This window comes from Carex rostrata, chromosome 17 (assembly GCF_964058835.1).
Source record: "Carex rostrata chromosome 17, lpCarRost1.2, whole genome shotgun sequence".
NCBI classification, from domain to species: Eukaryota; Viridiplantae; Streptophyta; class Magnoliopsida; order Poales; family Cyperaceae; genus Carex; species Carex rostrata.
Genome location: NC_135934.1, coordinates 222,746 through 241,842, shown reverse-complemented (window position 1 = coordinate 241,842; position 19,097 = coordinate 222,746). Strand labels below are relative to the sequence as shown.

General features: G+C 34.8%; 2 protein-coding genes and 1 long non-coding RNA gene across 4 annotated transcripts; all 3 read right to left on the bottom strand.

Moving 5' to 3' along the window:
* Nucleotides 1-919: 919 nt before the first annotated feature.
* Nucleotides 920-1,276, bottom strand: LOC144568619 (plant/protein). Its single transcript, XM_078318992.1, has one exon. It carries the CDS (start codon nt 1,274-1,276, stop codon nt 920-922), a length of 357 nt encoding a protein of 118 aa, XP_078175118.1.
* Nucleotides 1,277-4,421: 3,145 nt separating this feature from the next.
* LOC144568277 (boron transporter 4-like) lies at nt 4,422-11,099 on the bottom strand. The gene is made up of 14 exons (XM_078318569.1): nt 10,959-11,099; nt 10,380-10,488; nt 10,204-10,286; nt 9,890-10,082; nt 8,692-8,830; nt 8,414-8,579; nt 8,059-8,225; nt 7,561-7,734; nt 7,371-7,466; nt 6,623-6,739; nt 5,999-6,324; nt 5,373-5,667; nt 5,079-5,219; nt 4,422-4,910 (listed from the first exon to the last, which is right to left on the bottom strand). Exons 2-14 carry the CDS (start codon nt 10,484-10,486, stop codon nt 4,866-4,868), a joined length of 2,049 nt encoding a protein of 682 aa, XP_078174695.1. The 5' UTR covers nt 10,487-10,488; nt 10,959-11,099; the 3' UTR covers nt 4,422-4,865.
* Nucleotides 11,100-14,495: 3,396 nt separating this feature from the next.
* On the bottom strand, nt 14,496-16,002 carry LOC144568487 (uncharacterized). Of its 2 annotated transcripts, none has more exons than XR_013515670.1 (3): nt 15,643-16,002; nt 15,107-15,208; nt 14,496-14,957 (listed from the first exon to the last, which is right to left on the bottom strand). It is a non-coding gene; the product is annotated as an uncharacterized LOC144568487 (long non-coding RNA). The 2 variants fall into 2 exon arrangements; XR_013515669.1 differs by having other exon boundaries at nt 14,496-14,872; nt 15,643-16,001.
* Between the last annotated feature and the right edge of the window lie 3,095 nt (nt 16,003-19,097).

Sequence of the window (19,097 nt, the reverse complement as noted above, 5' to 3'; positions counted from 1 at the left end):
AAATTGTCCGTTTGTGCTATAAATTATGGAAACAAATCTGGTGTTATTCTCAAAGAAAGAATAACACTATAACAGAAACTGTTATTTTAATTCCAACTCAGTTGATTTTTTTTTTTTTTTTTAAGATTTACGTTTTTGAAGATTAAAAGTTTGAACTGCTGGGAATGGGATCAGAATAACATAATAAAATAAATCGGATGCTTCCCCTTATCGAATTTGGTCAACGAAAAATGAAAATGAAAATGAAATTATATCCCTCGTCCCCTGATCGGAAGCCGGAAGGAGATATACTTTTGACTTTTGACTTTTGAGTGAGAAGAACAATTGATGTAAATTAATTAATTAATTAATAGTGGGGTTGGGGCCTTGGGGGGTTGTCCTAAATTCTCTTATTTAAATTGAAGTTTCCCATAAAGCAAAAATCAATCTATATATAAATATTTTTAATTGAACTCTGTTCTTGTTGAATTTGTTCTAATCAAGGGGTAACTCCGCAAATTTAAATCCACCAATCTAAGAATATGGATCAAGTGTTTCCATTTTCCATATTCTTCATAGAATCACGACTTCACAAAAATAGAATCCCCAGATCCGTTTGTTTAAAAGAAAGCGTTGAATAATTAAACACAACATATAGAAGCTACTTAAACCCTAAATCGAACCGAATGCATTAAAATGGTAACATCCTTCAGATCTAGATCTAGCAACAGATCAAGTGAGGTGCGTTATAAAACTAGCTATTATCCTCACTTGATCCAAATCCCTTCTTTATTTATTTATTTACATAAATCTTAAATAAATTCTAAAAGACAAAAGAAAAGCAAAGCAAAGCAAAGCAAAGCAAAGCAAAGCAAAGCAAAGTCGACAGATTTCTTCAAACCACCACAACCACAACCACAACCTAATCCTCCTCACACCTCTAATTTTGAACAGATCCGTTGCGCTTCACGTCAGAGGCAAGGCGAGAGGCTATGGCCGAGTGATACATGGCGTCATGATAGCTCTCCGTTTCCAACATCTTCTTGCGAAGCACTTTAGCCTTCTCTTCCGTGAAGGCTCCAAATCTAGGTCTCTCCACCAGCAGATCCGCCGCCGGATCAGCCTGAGACACGACAGAAGAGTCGATGTAGTCGGGCTGCGCAGACATTCCGAAGAGCGGGGCCCACCAGTTTGGGGATCTGGCGCTAGTAGCGCGATTCTGGGATCTGGCATTGGAGGTAGCTTGAGCACGGACTGAGAGAGGTGCGCGGAAGGAGAGGAGGGTAGACGACGCCATTGGATTAGAGAGAGATAAAGAGCAGAAATGAATTTAGGGTTTGTAGAGCAGGAATGAATATTTGGATGAATGGGGAAAGGTGAGGACTGTTGAAGAGAAGAGGGGAGGGTAGGGGAGGGGTCTTCCGTCTTCCTATAAATAAATATAATATAAATATAATATAGTAAAGATGACAAGGGGAAGACAAGGCACTTGTCATTAAATAAAAACAAAAAAAATTGAAATTTCTTGTTAGACCAGGTATAATAATCTAATGGGTTGGGCCCCTCTCTTCAGTTCTAGTTCTAGAAATGGGATTTGGAAAACAGGTGGTTTATCTTGTAGAACAGTTCCACCTAAAGGAGAATAGCGTAAAGAGTGGATAAGGTTCGGAACGAACGTACCTGCATTGCGTGGCGATGACCTAGCACTGCACTACCAGTCAAGTCAAGCCTCTCGCTAGTCGCTACTTGTCCCATTTTCTTCTCTGAATTACAGTTTTAGCTCTATTTTACGTCTATCCTATTCCTATGCAACTATGCAACTATGCAAGTATGCAACATTTGTATAAAGTTATTTAATTTATATTTGAAGTTATCTGTTCCGTTCGTCTCACTGTTTCTTTTAATAAAAATATTATTTAATTTTATAAGCACGAACAATAAGCAGGATTCCAACTTAAGGCAACGAATTGAGCATTGAATATTTAGTATTTTGGTCTGCCGCGTTTGTAGGATTCATTCCGACACCATGGGATGGGATCATGGGATGGGATGGGATGGGATGGGATGGGTCATGGCAGGATGGGACTGGCCACTAGGAGACACGGACGCCTGCTTTGGCTTCATACGAGAATGCTCCTACCCCGTTCAAATTATGACACGTGGTCATTTGAACTTCCCGTGGCGGAATCAGGATTCTCTTTTGTAGCGGGTTCTGTTTCTGTAGCCGAGATTTTTCTAGTTACCACTTACCATCTCAAAATTGAGCTTTTCAGGCACGCACTCTCATGAATCATGATGAATCATAACAGCACATTAACACTTTTTTGATGCGCCAGATGCCAGTTAAGAATACCCGAAATTTTTAAAAACACCATTTTTGAAAAATTAATAAACCAAAACATCCTTTCTAAATTTTTTTATTAAAAACACTATGGCCGCTACGGGGACCAACGGCCACGTTGTAGGGGACCTCTACGGAAGCCAGCGGGCACCTTTACTGGGCCACTTCTAGGCCCAGCGGCCCGGGCCGCTTTGGGGGGCAGCGGCCACCCTGTCTAACTGATCTAGCCAAAAGGTCTCCGACTAAAAGCTTAGGTGTCAACTACACATACTGAACTAGCATTCAGCACGACACGTAACTGATAACTATGTGTCACTGTAATTAAATAGTGCAGATAATTAACTTCACCAATTTCTGTCCACGCACCTTCTATCTCGCACAAAGTATTTATACCAAACTATTTTTTTATACTTTATATTATAAAAATAAAAAGTAAATATCTGAAATAATTATTTAAAACTCATACTTAATGAAAACATGTTTACAACTTAAATTTTACTAATAATCCAGCAAAAAGTTAAAAACACATGCATTCACTTATGAAAGTACATATGAAATATATTTATACTTTTTGAACACTATAAAGAGTTAAAATACAACAATAATATGAAAAAGCGTTTATACTCACTTTTAAAAGCTTTTACATTCGATTAAAGACATCCTTTTTTTTTTGTATCGAGTGATCATTCATACTTTACAAGCCTATTGGAAGTTTACTCGGCATGAAACCTGCCACGTATGAAATCAGACAGTGAGAGCATAACTGGAATTTCAAATTTCAAATTATTCAATAGTGAAGAAATTTCAAGGCTAGCAACTGCAAATTAAAAAAAAAGAGAGGAGTTTATGCAGTGCAGTTCTCCCAACATATATAACAGGACGTATTTTACAGTTAAAGCTCTGAAATTTGTAGAACTCACATCACCTATACACAATGCAATTTGTACAAATACTTGAAACAAATACCGACATAACCCAAGATAGAATCAGAGGATTGCATTTTAATTTGTTAAAAGTTTCATCATGAAGTTGAAACGGTTCCCAAAGCGTGGCCGCTGGGCCTAGAAGCGGCCCAGTAAAAGTGCCCGCTGGCTCCCGTAGCGGTCTCCTACAACGTGGCCGCTGGCCTCCGTAGAGGCCATGGTGTTTTTAATAAAAAAAAAATCCAAAAAGAGTGTTTTGGTTTATTAATTTTCCGAAAATGGTGTTTTTAAAAATTTCGGTAAGAATACACTCCAAATTAAACAACGACCCGCAATTGTTTGATAACATAAAAAGTGGTTAGGATATATATATATATTTTTTTAGATTGAATTTCTAGAGACCGTCGACGTCGATCGATTGACCGTTTATAGCGGTACGCGGTTTTCTCGTAAACTCGGCAAATCATTGGAAACGTGGAAATACGAATATGCTTTTTTTTTTTTTTTTTAACCGTAAGAAAGAAAAGAATAGTCTTTCTAGAAGGAAAGCAGCCTAAACAGTATTACAAATTTCGAATGATGTTTTATTTCAGTTACTGACACCTTCACCTTATACCTCCTTTTTATATTTATATACTTCTAAATTTTAAAAATTCATTTTGTACTAAATCGAGATATAAAAAAAAAAAAAATTAAAGAAAAATATATATAAATTTTACATAGTGCACTATTGAATCATAATTTGTTATAGGCATTGGCAATAAATGTGTAATTTTTTGTGTAAACATTTTGACATTCTATTTGTATGACAATACAAAGGTGACATTTGAGATTTGACGAGGTTGCTTACCAGAAAAGAGCGATGGCGAAATATAGAGAAGAAAACAAAGAGACGAAAAATACAGGACAGGGAAGTCCATGGCCATGTGAATTAAATGTATGATGTTTCCCGAGTGCCGTACCCCGCTTAGCAAACGAAATAATAATTAAAAACAAAAACAAAAACAAAAACAAAAAGCTCCAACCATGACTGAGTCATGACTTGATCAAACAAGACGATTCAATCTCTTTCCCTAGCTCTTCTTCTAATTCGATCTATAACACAAATTTTACAAGACGTACTGCCAATTTTACAAGACATCTCATTTTATTGTCAAATATTTGTTAGCATGTTGACAGATCGATAAAGCCAAGATTTAATATTGGTTGCATCCAAGATAGACACAGAGCAAACAAGTAATTAAGACGTACTGGAGGCACTTTTCTACAAACTGATCGAAGCCTAATTACGTATAACCAAAGTGCTACGACTTTGAGATTGCTAATTATACTATCCTTCATTACTTTTATATTCTAAATTCCACAAAAAAAAAAAAAAAAAAAAAAATAAGCCAATACTACCTTCAGTTTTTTTCCATTCCCCCCCTTCTTTCCCCACAAAAATGGAATTCAAGAAGGCCATCCGCAAAACAAGCAGTTGGTTTATGCAGTGACAAACTTTTCTCCTTGCAAATACACATGCAGTTTGCCCCAAAATCCTTTTATTCTTTCTTTATATATTTAGATGCATTGCAAAGGCAGGTTTCTGTATTCATGACTCGGGTAGCTCTTTTGAAAGGCAACTACACGGACACTATATCATCTTGGTTGTTTGCCTCTGGATAAACCTGCAAACCAATTGTAACAAGAATTTCACTTTTAGATTTTGTGACAGAATAATATTCATATGTTGGTCTTCTCTGTATTTGTTGTATTGTCAACAGAAAATTTTAAGGAACTATCAACTATGGCGTTGTGTTGGTGTCTTATTGTTACTTCTTATTTTTTGGGCATACCTGAAGTTGGAGGCGATCGCCATGGAAGCTAACATTTCGAACTTTGAGTTCTCCTCGGCTAGTTGTGAGCTCATCTAGTATCTCTGAATCACATTTATCCTCATCTCGGCTATCCTCAGTTCCTATATCTGAACCCCTTTCCTGTGCACAACAAAGAAATTAAGGTAACATCAACATTAACTATCAGACTTGAAAAAAAGAAAAAGAAGATAAATACTTTCAATTACGACCAATCTCATTAAACCTTTCAGTATGATGGAAAATCTTAAAATATTGTAAAGATAGATAGATTACCACAATAGATGATCTCAAAAGATTGTACTTCTGCTGTTCTCGAGGCATTCCTGGGATCTCTTCATACCCTGCCGCATCCAATTCATAGAGGTAGCATGGGTTGAAAAATTTGGGCAACATATGCTGTCTTAGCACCACCAAAATGAAGAAAGGAAGTGGGAACAAAATGCCGGCTATTGGTATCCAAGTCACACCAAAACATAGCATGAGATACACTAGTTGAAAGATTGTAAATGCGGCTATAACTTTGAAGGGCACTGACTCGACATACGATGCATGATCTCCTTCTAAAACCCTATCCAATTTGTTCAAAATATTTAATGAGAAATAATAAGGAGAGAAGTTAATAAGACCTTAAAAGGACACTACCGTGTCTTGGAACCAAGTACCAGAATTAATTAAGCTTGGGTAATCTTTTGCTTAGTCACTCATTGTTCAGTTCCAGGATTGATAGTACTAAAACTGTTACCTTAAATATCAAGCTCTATTGGGTCATTCAGTGCTTAATCACAGAATTGAAGCAAACAATTGTGCTTCAAAGTCAAGTTCTCATACTCAAATAATTAAAATATTAATAAATAATATACAAGTCAAGTATGATGTAGGAAAAAGGTTAAAGAGATTACTTGTAGCGGCGTCGAGGGGTGATAAAGAGAAGCAAGATTCTTTCCCAGAACTGGTTTCCAGGCAAACTATCAATTGCCATGTAGGCAAAGTAGCCCCACAAGACAGATGTCGGGATCTTCCTAATAATAGGCATGACACCAAGACAACAACTGACAAGAAGAGACTGCAGCAAGTTGCTTACTCTTTGTTCATTTACACGCACTGGCAGATTCGCCTCTATGTGCTTATCTGGATCGAATGCCAGTCCCTTTGTTTCGTCTCCTTGGTTGTCGTCTCTCATGACAGCATCCCTTAGGGGTTTTAATTCCCTTGAGGGTGATTCAAACTGAATGATGTAGGGATTAAATGATTTCAGATGCTAATTTATAAGAATACAAGATATGTAACTCCCTTTTTTCTGTTAATTTTTCCTGAAAAAGGAGAAGCTTATGCCTAATTTTAAGCAAATTTCTACCAAGTATTTTGCTGGTTACATTGTACACACAACTGGTTTTGTTTTATATCCTAATTTACTTATTTGTTGTGTAAGATTACACCATATTTTTACATCATGGTGAAAAAAGTAATATGCTTTTAGAAAGCTGCACCTCAATTTATGAGAGTTGTACAGAGAGAGTACTTACAGTTTGTCCCTTCTCCATCTCAATGAAAACTTGTTGCATCTTGCCATAAACTTCCTCTCTGCTTGCACACTTCTTAATGGAATCTTTTGCACTCTGTACCATCTTCTTGCGCAGCAACTGAGCAAACATAATATAAATCCGCACAAAAAAAATGTTTAATTTGATTGCAGAGTTGTGTAGAGAGGAAAAAATTGGTTTTTGTCACTTTCTATATGCTAACTGACAGCTAGTTACAATCTAAGGTTCAGCCAATGCCAAACTTGCTCATGCGTCAATTCAGTATTAAACATAAGACATATATTATCCAAGTTATACTCGCATTTAGTGCAAAAGAATAAAGTTTCTGCCATTTGAAGCTGAACAGGTTTATTAGTAAATTTCAGGACTGAAACAGTCTGGTGACATTTGAATAAAAGGAAAAAGTTGTTTCAGATAGCTAAATATGGGCCTGGACAAAAGAGGCTACATTTTCAAAAAGAATGCATCAAAATGCTGATGAAATCCAAATTGAAATGTCTACGAATGGAATTCCTGAATCACATGCTAGATCATCATTAAAAAACAGTGGTTTATAGAAAAAATAGTGTTGGCTGCTTGGCTGTAAGAGTATACTCAAACCCTTTAATTTCAAAAGATTAAAAAGAATTGGAGTTGCCAATCCAAGTTTGTAATATTACCAAATTTTCACTTCAATTTAGTTAATTTCAGTTTAGATATCAGAGATAAAATTCCGAATTCTTAATCCTACCTGTCTATTGAGCACCGCAAGACTCTTTGTATGCATAGGAGACTGTGGTAATACACCATTTGAAGGTGGTATGCCGAGAAATCCACATATCAAAACCTACACAATAGATTAGTTGCATTATAGAAAGAAAAATGAAACTGTCACATTATCATGTAGGAAAACAAAGAAAACAAAGAAATCAGAATGGTACCATGAACCCAAGGATCAAGATGTCATAGTGGTAAGCGGAGGGGTTTTTGAGATTAAATTCCTTTTGCTGTGCCATCTGGGAAGCCACACTGTGGTCAAAGAAATACAGCCCTGCAACCATCAGTGCTGGTATTATAGCCGCAAATATGTATATTGGAGGGACTGACAGGAGATCCTGCATTTAATATTATATTCGTGACAGTTTTCATTAGAATAGTAAAAATGGTTATGTAAAAATCAGATTGCTTCTTGAGCCACTACCCCACTCCCCACAAAACAAGAGTAACAAATGTATTTCTTCAATCATTATTTGCTTGTTTTTGCACTAAAGTACTTCTTATATGTTGTTCAGTAATTTGAATTTATGAAAATGAATGTTTTTTTTTTTCATTTTCTTTTGGATTATTTTTTAATAAGCCCAGTTCTTGCCCAAAGGTATGTCTCAGTCAGCTATGTTACTTGTCAGAAAAAGAAACTAGAACTGGGACAAAGTCACTACCTTAGCTACAGTCCAATGTTGCAACGAACTTGCTTCCCATGGTAGAGGGCTAAATATCCGTCTTGGTACACTGGCTGGTACATTTTTTGGTACAGAATACGAGAGCGCAGTCCATACAAGCACCATCAGTGGTACACCATAATCGGCCACAATGCTTCTTATCCAACCTATAGTAATAGAAGTATGCATTCAATTGAGATAACAAACAAATTATTGCATCTATAACCGAAATTTACTGTATCTACAAACTGAATTAAGGTTAGTACCATATCTATTACATTCTTTGTATGTGCAAGAACTTATAGGCTTATAGCTAACATAAACTATGAGAAAAGGAAAAACTACTTGTATTTACCTGTTGCATATCGCCAGGCCCGGGCTCGCCTACTCTTTAAGGACGTGTATAATAGCCCAATTGCAAAAATGATCCCAATTAGTCCATTTGTGTAAAGCCAATGAAACTGGTACACAGGATTGTTTTTATCTTCCCCTTTAGGCACCTTAAATTCACTGACAATTCCCTAAAAAAATATAGAAATTTTATTTAGTGTAAGATATTATTTACAATTGAAAGTGATATCAATCAGTGTTATAGGGTATATTATTCAATATATGTCGAAAACTAAACTGTACCTTAATTGCTTGTTGGAAAAACAAAACAGTGATTAGCATCCCAAAGAGTTCACCGGCAATTCTTGTAAATCTACTAATGATGGAGGAAGCATTGAAAATTGAAAGAAGAAAGAGCATCAAAGCTGTCCATATACAAACCCTGTGAATAAATTAAAAGAAATTAAGAACTTTTATTATTGAATATGTAAATAGGAGAAGAGAAATGATTTGATGTTTTTGTGCAAAACAAAAAATGAAGGCAAGCTTACTTTTTTTTTTCTGCACTAAATAATGGAAAGAAAGTAAATTAATTGGGTTATAGGTAATCATGACCCCCTTTGTCCCTGTAGAAATACTAGCATTACTTAAAAGTGTTAATAAAAGCTATTTGCTGGGGTTATTTCACAGTACAGACACAATACCTATATGACAATTTGTCAAACACCTTGCAAACCCTCTAAAATAATCAGCTGCACAAACATCTTGTGTACAACCATTGTTAGCAACCACTATAAACATACCTAACAAATAGAAATGAAGGACCAAACACTAGCTGGACCAACACAAGTTACACAATATGCACTATGCATGCAAAGCAGTAGCAATTTACAACAAAGAATCATAGTCATTCATGAAACCACATGAGTGAAAATTCAATATTGGAGAGCAAGAGAATGAATGCAATCAAGGAATACGCAAGAGAACATTAATTTCAAGTCAACCATGCCTACTCCCTCAGGTGGTGAAAATAAAAAATTTACTTTACCCAGATGTTCTAAAACTATCCTACAATTGCCTTTTTCTTTGAAGTGCAATTTTATAAAGTTTAATATAAACAATCATTCAATCTCAGAAAGCCCAAAAGTACCAAATTTCTCTCTTTCTTAACAATAATGCCATTACTCACTATCTCAAATTATACAACCCAAGTACTCTCCTCTATCAAGCACATACAGAAGCCTCTACCCAGGAGGAACAACTGTACAAGAGAAAGAAGCCCTCCTGAACTTAGACTGAATTGGGCCTAGTTTGATATGGGCTTCATTATTAACACCATTCAACTTTGTACCACAATCTACTAAGACTAAGAGTAGTAAATCACTATTGAATATTCTGGCGCCTCCTCCCTCTACCTGCTGTCTAACTTTTGAACTTACAGCCTCAATCAATGTGTTTGGTTATGACTTATATAAATAAAAAGCAAGATAAAAAAAATTACCATCCAGCCCAGGCTAAGAAAAGGTGTTGGCCTAGACGGTCCTGTTCCTTGGCAAAACTGTAGAGGTAAGAGTACATGATAATAGTCGGCTCTGCTACTCCTACTATCATCATCGGCTGCCCTCCAATTATGGAATGTATGATGCCGCATATTGCTGTCGAAGTTAATGTCTCCACTGTACTCAAAGCTCCATCTATAATTAATACCAAATATTTTATTCAATTGTTTCAATCAAACCTTAGTTGTAAAATTAATATATATGTACTTAATATATAGAAAAGGAAAACAGATCGAAGAAGAGTGCATGCAGATACCAGTTTCTTTACTTAGTTGCTCTCCAAAGGCAATTACAGGAAGTGCGGAGGCAAAGAAGATGTAAGTAGTTGGTGCTAATATCCTTCAATATTTCATAACAAAATAGCCTTTAAGAGAACAGCTAGCTAGGGTGAAAAAATATATATATTAATTTATTTTGGATAAAAAAAATGACCTGAAGCCTGAAGGGCAGCCTCCCCACCAGTCTTGCCTATAGCAGCTCAATCTTCCTTTAAAATCTTTTGCAATACCACTGCCGAGTTTCAGTTTTCTAAGATCCATCCCTAAAATAAAAAAAATAAAAAATTATTGTTACTATGAAGTATGTAGTATGTAGTGATGGAGCATATATGTCACAAAAGTTCAATATATATTGAGTGCAAAATCAGATCATCCAGCGAGTAACCAGCTAGCGGACGTAAGATCGATCCTAAAACAGAAATTAAATCTTAAACATTAAATGCTTCAGACAGATATATATATATATGTAAATTAATGAACATTAAATCTTGAGCTGGCAACAAACTAAGAAAACTTAGGTTCGTCAGTCGACAGCTAATCAAAATTCAAATCTTAATTACAATGCGCATATATAATTCCAAAAAAAAAAGCGGAATTGAATCCAAATGCACATGCACCATTAATTAGAATGCAAGAGAGAAAAAGAGGATTTTAATATCGTTTCGTGGTCATTTACAACATCTAATTAATAAAATTGAAATTTCGGAGAAAATAGACAATATATATTTATTACCTTTAAGAGTGCTACGATCGATCGAGAAACCCTTAAAAGGAGGAAACACGAATAGATTTTATAGGCGGCGATGGATCATATATAACAAAAGATCGAAAGAAGAAATGAGGAAAAGAGTTGGTTCTCGAGCTCGAAGAAAGAGATCAGGAGAGGAAATGAGGGAGGCTGGCTTGGCCTCCGTTCGTTGCGCGCGCGTTCGAAATAAATAGCAACCACAACACTACCTTATTTCCCTTTTGAGTTTTGACCCCAAGTCCCCAACCCCATTCCGTGATATTTCCTATCCTACTCCTAGTCTCCTACACATACACTAGGGAGTAGGGACCACAACCACAACCACAACCACAATCCGCTTTCTGCACCAATCTTAAAGCATTCCGTTAATGCACCCAATTCTCATTCTGGCTCTGGCCGTACTGGTCCATGTCAGAATCAGATATATATATAGGCCGCAACGGAACGGCATTGGGATGACATTCATGTAAAACAAAAAACAAACAAATATTCAGTGAAGAATCTCGTGTAGGAAAATGTAAACACTTCATTTTTATATTCGGATATCAACTGTTACACAAAGTCAAACATGAGAATTGACTATATATATATATATATAGATTAGGCGAGAAAAGAGAAAAGAGGTTGGATTTCAAACATCTTTTCCAAATCTTCCTCAACAAGCAATATCTAGTTTACACCAAAATAAGATATGCCATATATATCTTACATAATTAATTTTAAATTTTACTATTTCTCACATAATTAATTATTATTAATTAGGTCCTAGCTAGCTACATTTCTTTTTCCATGACTGCATGTACTGGTAACTGGGCATGCAGTCAAAAGCATCTTTTGTAAATAGAAACAAAATAAAGTTGAAATATTGTTTCATTCATTAATTACTAAATGTAGGATTCCTAACAATTTCCACAACATGTACATTTTAAAGCAGCCACAATTGACTGGGACAAGCAATACAAAACAAGTTAATGGTTGTCCCAGCTCCAACATTACATATATATATACATACAGTTATTATTTTAGATGAATTGAATGGCCGATTGAGGGCCAAATTGTTTAACTTGCTAATTTTTCTATATTTGCTTATAAATAGCAAATTGCTCATATATAACAAGAAAAGAAAATATCTTTTTACAGTCAATCAATCACAACTCCTATGTATTCTCCTTGAAGCAAATTCTGAATCTCCGGCCTATATATATATATATATGCGGTTCTAGAAATTAAAGTTGATAATTAATTAAGCTAATGGATCCAAACGATGAAGCAATGATGATCGCTCCGGCACCTCAGCATTCAGCGCCAGCGATTCCAGGAACTATTTTAGCTACATTTATATTGCTCCTTTTTGACATTATTGTTGGCACTGCAGTGGCATCTAGGTATTTAATTAAGAACATTCATATTGTGCTTTATACTCTCTACTTTGAGTGTTATCTCTTTTTACAGCGCATTTAGGTTCCTCAACTTGGACCAAGAACGGTCGGTTAAGGCTTTGAAATGGAGGTGGCATGGATTTGTGCAATTGAGCTATTATCGGTTGGTGCAGCATATCCAAGTTAACTTGTTTGTACTCTCCGGTGATGCCACGATTTTATCAGATTACCGGATGGATAATGTTTGTGTTCCATATAGTGGTAACTGCAATTGCGCACTATGGCTATCTCATCTCCACCTCCACCTCCACGAAAGGTTTTGGTTTTGGTTTTGGTCATAGTGTTGTTCGTCCTCTTCCTCCTCCTCCTCCTCCTCCTCCTCATGATGCAGATGCAGAGACAGGAGGACCTGTTGTTGCATGATCCTAGGCCTGCTCCTCTCTGGACTGCATATATGTCTAGCTAGTCTAAACTAATTAATTACCACATTTTGGGAAGTTTTGTTTACTTAATTTAATTGATAATATTAATTTATTTGTTCAAAACCTATATATATATATATATATATATATATATATATATAGAGATAGGCTAATATCAAAACGATTGTTCCTGGGCCTTGGAACAATCAAGTTTTAAACCGTCCGATCTGCTTTAATAAATGTGCAGATTAGATTGATCTGATTCAAAATTTGTCGCTGGAGAAATGTTTCAGCGCTATCCAGTAACTGGACGGTCCATTTCATTAAACCCCCAAACCAGCGACTCCCTCTCTCTCTCTCTCACGCGTAGCCCCCATGGCAGCGAAACCCTAAGTCCGACTCCTCCCCGGCCCATCTCTTTCTCTCTCACGCGAGACGCCATTTACAGGGAGGCGATTTCACCCCACCCACTGGCTCCCCCCTCCTATCCCGCGGCTCTCAGTAAGCACTCTCCCCTAATTTTCTTCTTCTTTTTGTTTTAGGGTTTAGGTCTGGCATCAGGTAAAATTTCACCAATCGTATGCTCATTTTGTATTTTCTTGACGTTTGCTCATTTTGTATTTTCGTATGCTCATTTTGTATTTTCTCGATGTTAGGAATGCAGTTGATGCAGAGAGGGGATACGATACAACAAACATAGATGATATCCCTAAAAAATGCCAGTAACAAGGGTATGAGGACGAATCAATGGAGCAGTATTGTTGCGACAACATGCTGCAATTTATGGAAACAAAGAAACCGGACAATTTTTTAAGAAAAGGAGATACCAGTATGGGTTTTGGGGGAGGTAGTGGTGCAGGATGCACTTCTGTGGTTGAAAATTTTGTTAGTCAAGTGAAGATCCTTGTGTAGTTAGTTTGTTGTAATTTTTCATTTTCTTTAGTTTGTGGTTTAAAGTTTTCTGTGTTTTCATTGGCATAATGTTAGATTTGATTGCGACATAAATAATTGTAAAACAACAGCAATGTTTGGTACAGTAATGATTGATGCGTATGTAATTGTAATTAGTAAATGATTGATTAGTTTATACATAATTAGAATGTTAATTTCTTTTTTATCATTGAAATTAGTGGAATTATGCAACTTCTTGTTTGAGGAAAAGTTTCTTTTTTATTAATGAAACTGGTAGAGTTTATACATGAGTGCAACAGGTGGTTCTTGTTTGCCCAAACTTATCAAAATAGCAAGTTGTATTTGTTCTTATATCATAATTCTATCAAAACCAAAACTATCAAATAACAAAACAATCTAATACATGTAATCAACATCAAAAAAAATATTTCAAAACAATTATTAATTCTGCAAATAAAAAAATTCTTCTATAACATCAAAAGTTTTTACAAATTACAAGTACCAATTCCCAAGATACCCTCAACAAATTACTTTGATTCTTATCAAAGATTTCATAATTAGTTTAGAAGATACAATCAATCTAATTTCAACTTTCAAAATATCACCAAAACGACGACCTTTACAATTTAGACCCTAAAATATCTTCTTCTTCTTCTTCTATTGCCATTTCAAAACAATCCATTTAGGTATTAATCTACAAGACACCATATTCTCTTTACAAAATTCATCAATTCTCATTAAAAAAGCTAAAAAAGCTAAACCATATCACAAAAACAAATTTTCTCAGAAATACAAAGAAAAGTCTGATGAGTTCCAAAATAAAAGACTATTGATCTCTGAAACATGCAGTTCTCAATGGCATTAAGTCAGACTCTTAAAAAAAAGGCATCAACTAATAGCTTACAATACCAAAAGCTATCTTCTTTTTTTCATTACAGCAAAGCATACAAACACATAAACACTTCAAATATAATATATATACATCATGCTTAAAGACCAAACAGAGACACATAATTCATCTCACTACACAGAATTCCAATAACAAAGTGTTTTCAGAAAGTTTACCACACTTCAAAGCTCAGCACAGTACCAACTAGCTATTTCAAATTAGGTTTGAAAGTTGAAGCCTTTTGTCTTGCTCCCTCAAATTAATTTAGTTTCCACCTTCAATTTGCAATATTGTGATCTGTTGCAAAGAGCATGGCACTGTTGTCAGAATACTGGAACCTCAAGTTTCATGCTTTGCTAGTGTATGCATGTACCTTTAAATTCTGCAATTGCTTAAGATACATGTAATTTTCAGTTTTTGCAGGGTTACACGTTAGAGAACAAAAGAGGAAACTCTGAAAATTGTTTCAACTTTCAAATAGCTTATTGCAAGAGATTTTAAAGAGATCCGAGAGAGAAGAGGTAACAGTACCTAGCGCTAGGGGTGACAGAAGCAGACATGGTGCGTGCGAGAGGTTCGGCGATGTGACAGGGATTGGTGAAGGCGTGAAGCTGTGCGATAAGCTATTTGAAACTACAAATTTTAAGAGATCAATTCACACAATTCAGTCAAACTACAAATTTTATAGATATATTTCAGAGAAGTCATTTGTAATAATTTAATCCATTTGAGAAATTAGGTTAAAGTCAAACTACAAATTTTAGATACATTTTAGAGAAGCCATTTGTAATAATTTAATCAATTCGAGCAATTAGGTTAAAGTTTTAAGTAAAGCTAAATTTGATAAATAACAGTACAGTATAATTAATTTACAAATTACTAATGGTTGTCTAAGTATGAAGACTTAATATAACAATTTTTCAATTAACAGGCTAATTAAAACCAACTAATGACAAACAATACGAAACATACAAATTCTCAGAAATTCACAGTTCAAGGGGCTCAGTACACCATCAATTAGTAGCTCAACACAGAGCAAAGGAACAAAAATGGTGAAGACGGTTTACCGAGAATTGATTTCAAATTGCGAGTAGAGGTTGTCACCGTTGAGGACAAAGCTTCGCCGAGAGAGAGGAGAGAGGAATACAGGTAGAACGCGCTGAGATAGAGAGGAGGGTTTGTCGCTGGAGAACTTGGCGCCGAGAGAGGAGAGGAGCGGTGGAGACATCGCCTGGTTCCGATTTGAGACTGTGGCTGCTACGCGTGAGAGAGAGAGAGAGAGGGAGTCGCTGGTTTGGGGGTTTAATGAAATGGACCGTCCAGTTACTGGATAGCGCTGAAACATTTCTCCAGCGACAAATTTTGAATCAGATCAATCTAATCTGCACATTTATTAAAGCAGATCGGACGGTTTAAAACTTGATTGTTCCAAGGCCCAGGAACAATTGTTTTGATATTAGCCTATCTCTATATATATATATATATATATATAGAGTACGGCTAACGCGCTTCCTCTAGCATATGGGCCGAAATGCTTCCGGTGAAAATTTGAAATTTCAAAATCCAAAAAGTCGATCTGAACCGTTCATCTTCTTCTCCATATTAATATCTGCTTGGAGACCAAATTTTACATTTTTCTGAAATTTTTTACTATTTATTAAGCCACTTTGAAAATCGCTGATCCAACGGTAGCTTCTGATTTTTACTGTTTGGTAAGCCACCGTTGGATCAGCAATTTTCAAAATGGCTTAATAAATAGTAAAAAATTTCAGAAAAATGTAAAATTTGGTCTCCAAGCAGATATTAATATGGAGAAGAAGATGAACGGTTCAGATCGACTTTTTGGATTTTAAAATTTCAAATTTCCACCGGAAGCATTTCGGCCCATATGCTAGAGGAAGCGCGTTAGCCGTACTCTATATATATATATATATATATATATATATATATATATATATATATATATATATAGCTAGGCGTAGTTAAAAATATTCTTGATTTCATAATCTTAACAGTACTTGTTTTTAAATCAAGTCAAAAAATTGTTGTATGTTGGAATTTATTAGTTCGATCTACACAGACAGCATTCGTCAGTTCAGATTTCGGAAATAGCTAGTCTCGATGGTAACTTCCAAGTCCAATATATATCTTGTTAAATTAATCTTGTGCGAATAATATTAATCTCAAATTCTCAATTGTTAATTATGTGGACTACGTTCAAATTTGACAAAGAAAAGTTTTTATTTATTTTATAATTTCCAATGGGGAAATTTAATTTGTTTAATTTGACGCTAGCTAGCGCTTTTGAGTAAAGATGATAAGCATGAGCACTATATAAGTTGAACCATAGGTTCTCCATCTTGTTAATAATTAATGCATGGGAACGAATCTTTTTTATTCCTAGCTAGCTGTAAAAGATTATAAACATATATAAGCACTGTAAAAGGAGCAAGAAGAAGATATTGATGCATCTTTAATTTCTTTTCTAAGTTCAGAGCTGAGAGATATTTTGTAGCATGACATACAATTAAAATAAGCAAGAAGATATATGCCTCGATCTTTTGTAGTTTATCTAAATTAAGTTAAAAAAAGGAGGTAAAATATTATTCATTAAACAATACTATTAATATTACTATAATAATATATATATAATCTAATTGTTTTGAGCAAATTAAAAAAATAAACAAATTCAAAAAGTATTAAAAAAAAAAACTATGATCGATAGATACAAATTAATTCAGCTCTTAATTGAATATATAACTTCAATACATAATAAAATATCTCCTAAAACAATATAAACAACCAAAAATGGAAACGGAAGCTAGGCAGATAGAAAGAATTAGGCAGTTTCAGGCAGACAATTAATTAAAGTCTGGTATACGTAGCGCGCAATTAGTAATTAGAACTGAATCTCTAACATAAGTAATTAATTTGTACCATAAGAATATATCGATCAGTGGTTGGTGCAGTGCAACCTCGTAGCTAGGGGACTAGATAAGATAACTAGGGAGTTAGTTGTCTTTTGTTTCTTTTAATTTCCTGAATCCTGATAGTCACTGTTCTGACAGTGATGAAATATATATAATTATATATATATGAAGGTGCAGTGGAGCTCAGCCGTGACGTGTCAAGGCATGCACTTGGATTAATTTGTTAGCACCACCACCACAAATAATTAATTGGCAATTATATTATATCTGTCACATATACTACGCTCTACGCGCATGTATGTGTTCATAGTTTGCACCAGTAAATTAAATCTCATCTACAAGGAACTGATTTTAATTTTTACCAAGAAATTAAACTGATTTCTCTTGTTTCCTATAAAAAAAAAAATTAAACTGATGTTGTTGCATGATCCTAGGCCTCCTCCTCTCTGGACTGCATATATGTCTAGCTAGTCTAAACTAATTACCACATTTTTAATTTGTTAATGCATGCATGGGAAGTTTTGTTTACATAATTTAATTGATAATATTAATTTATTTGTTCAAAACCTATATATATAGCTAGCTAGTGTAGTTAAAAATATTCTTGATTTGATAATCTTAACAGTACTTGTTTTTAAATCATGTATTGAGCAATAAATCTAAAATTGAGCAATATGTCATAACTTTTTAATTATGTATTGTGTTCCTTATGTGCGCACGTTTTTTTACTGTCTTCCTTATATATTTTCAAACCAATTTGGTCCATCAACTATACAAGTAAAGGACTAAAAAAAGCATTCGTCGCATTTATTCGCAACTAAACCCTCAATAATCACATCACTAATACAGCTGAATGACATGAATCATGATGTGGATGTGTAGCATAGAAATTACATGCAATTGTGATCTTCACATGTCTATTTCTAACTTGGTCTCCCACTTAAATCTTGAAACTGAATTTCATAAATTAACTGAATATTCAAACATAAATGAGAAACAGAATGTCAAAACTCATAATATATATAACACTTGTTACATGTCACAAGTTACATATCCAAAATTATAATGAAAAATAGAACATTAAATTACAAATAACAGACTCCCACTAAAACTGAATATTCTCAATAGAGATTACACCCAAACGAGCAACATGCTCTTCAAACTTAGCCGATGTCAATTCCTTAATAAGATGATCTGCTAACATAGAATCTGTTCCTACATGTTCTATTACCACCATTATGTACTCTTTTCTTTACTTTACTTTAGCATTGTTCCATTAACTAAATAATACTTGAGACACTTGTTGAGACTAGATTTGTCTCCTTTCCCTATTGAGATTTATTTTTTGGTTACTGTTTTGCTTGTCATATTTAAGGAGAACCTTATCTATATAATTCCTTTGGAATAAACTTAGAATATTTTTGGATCTCATCCTTAGTATTTTCATCCCTAGGCTAAATGATGCATCACTAAAATATTTCATCTCTGAATTCTTTATCATAAAGTTCTTAGTTACTTGCAACATATTTATATCAATATTGGCAAGCAATATGATATCCACATATAAAACCAGAAATACAAACTCACTCCCG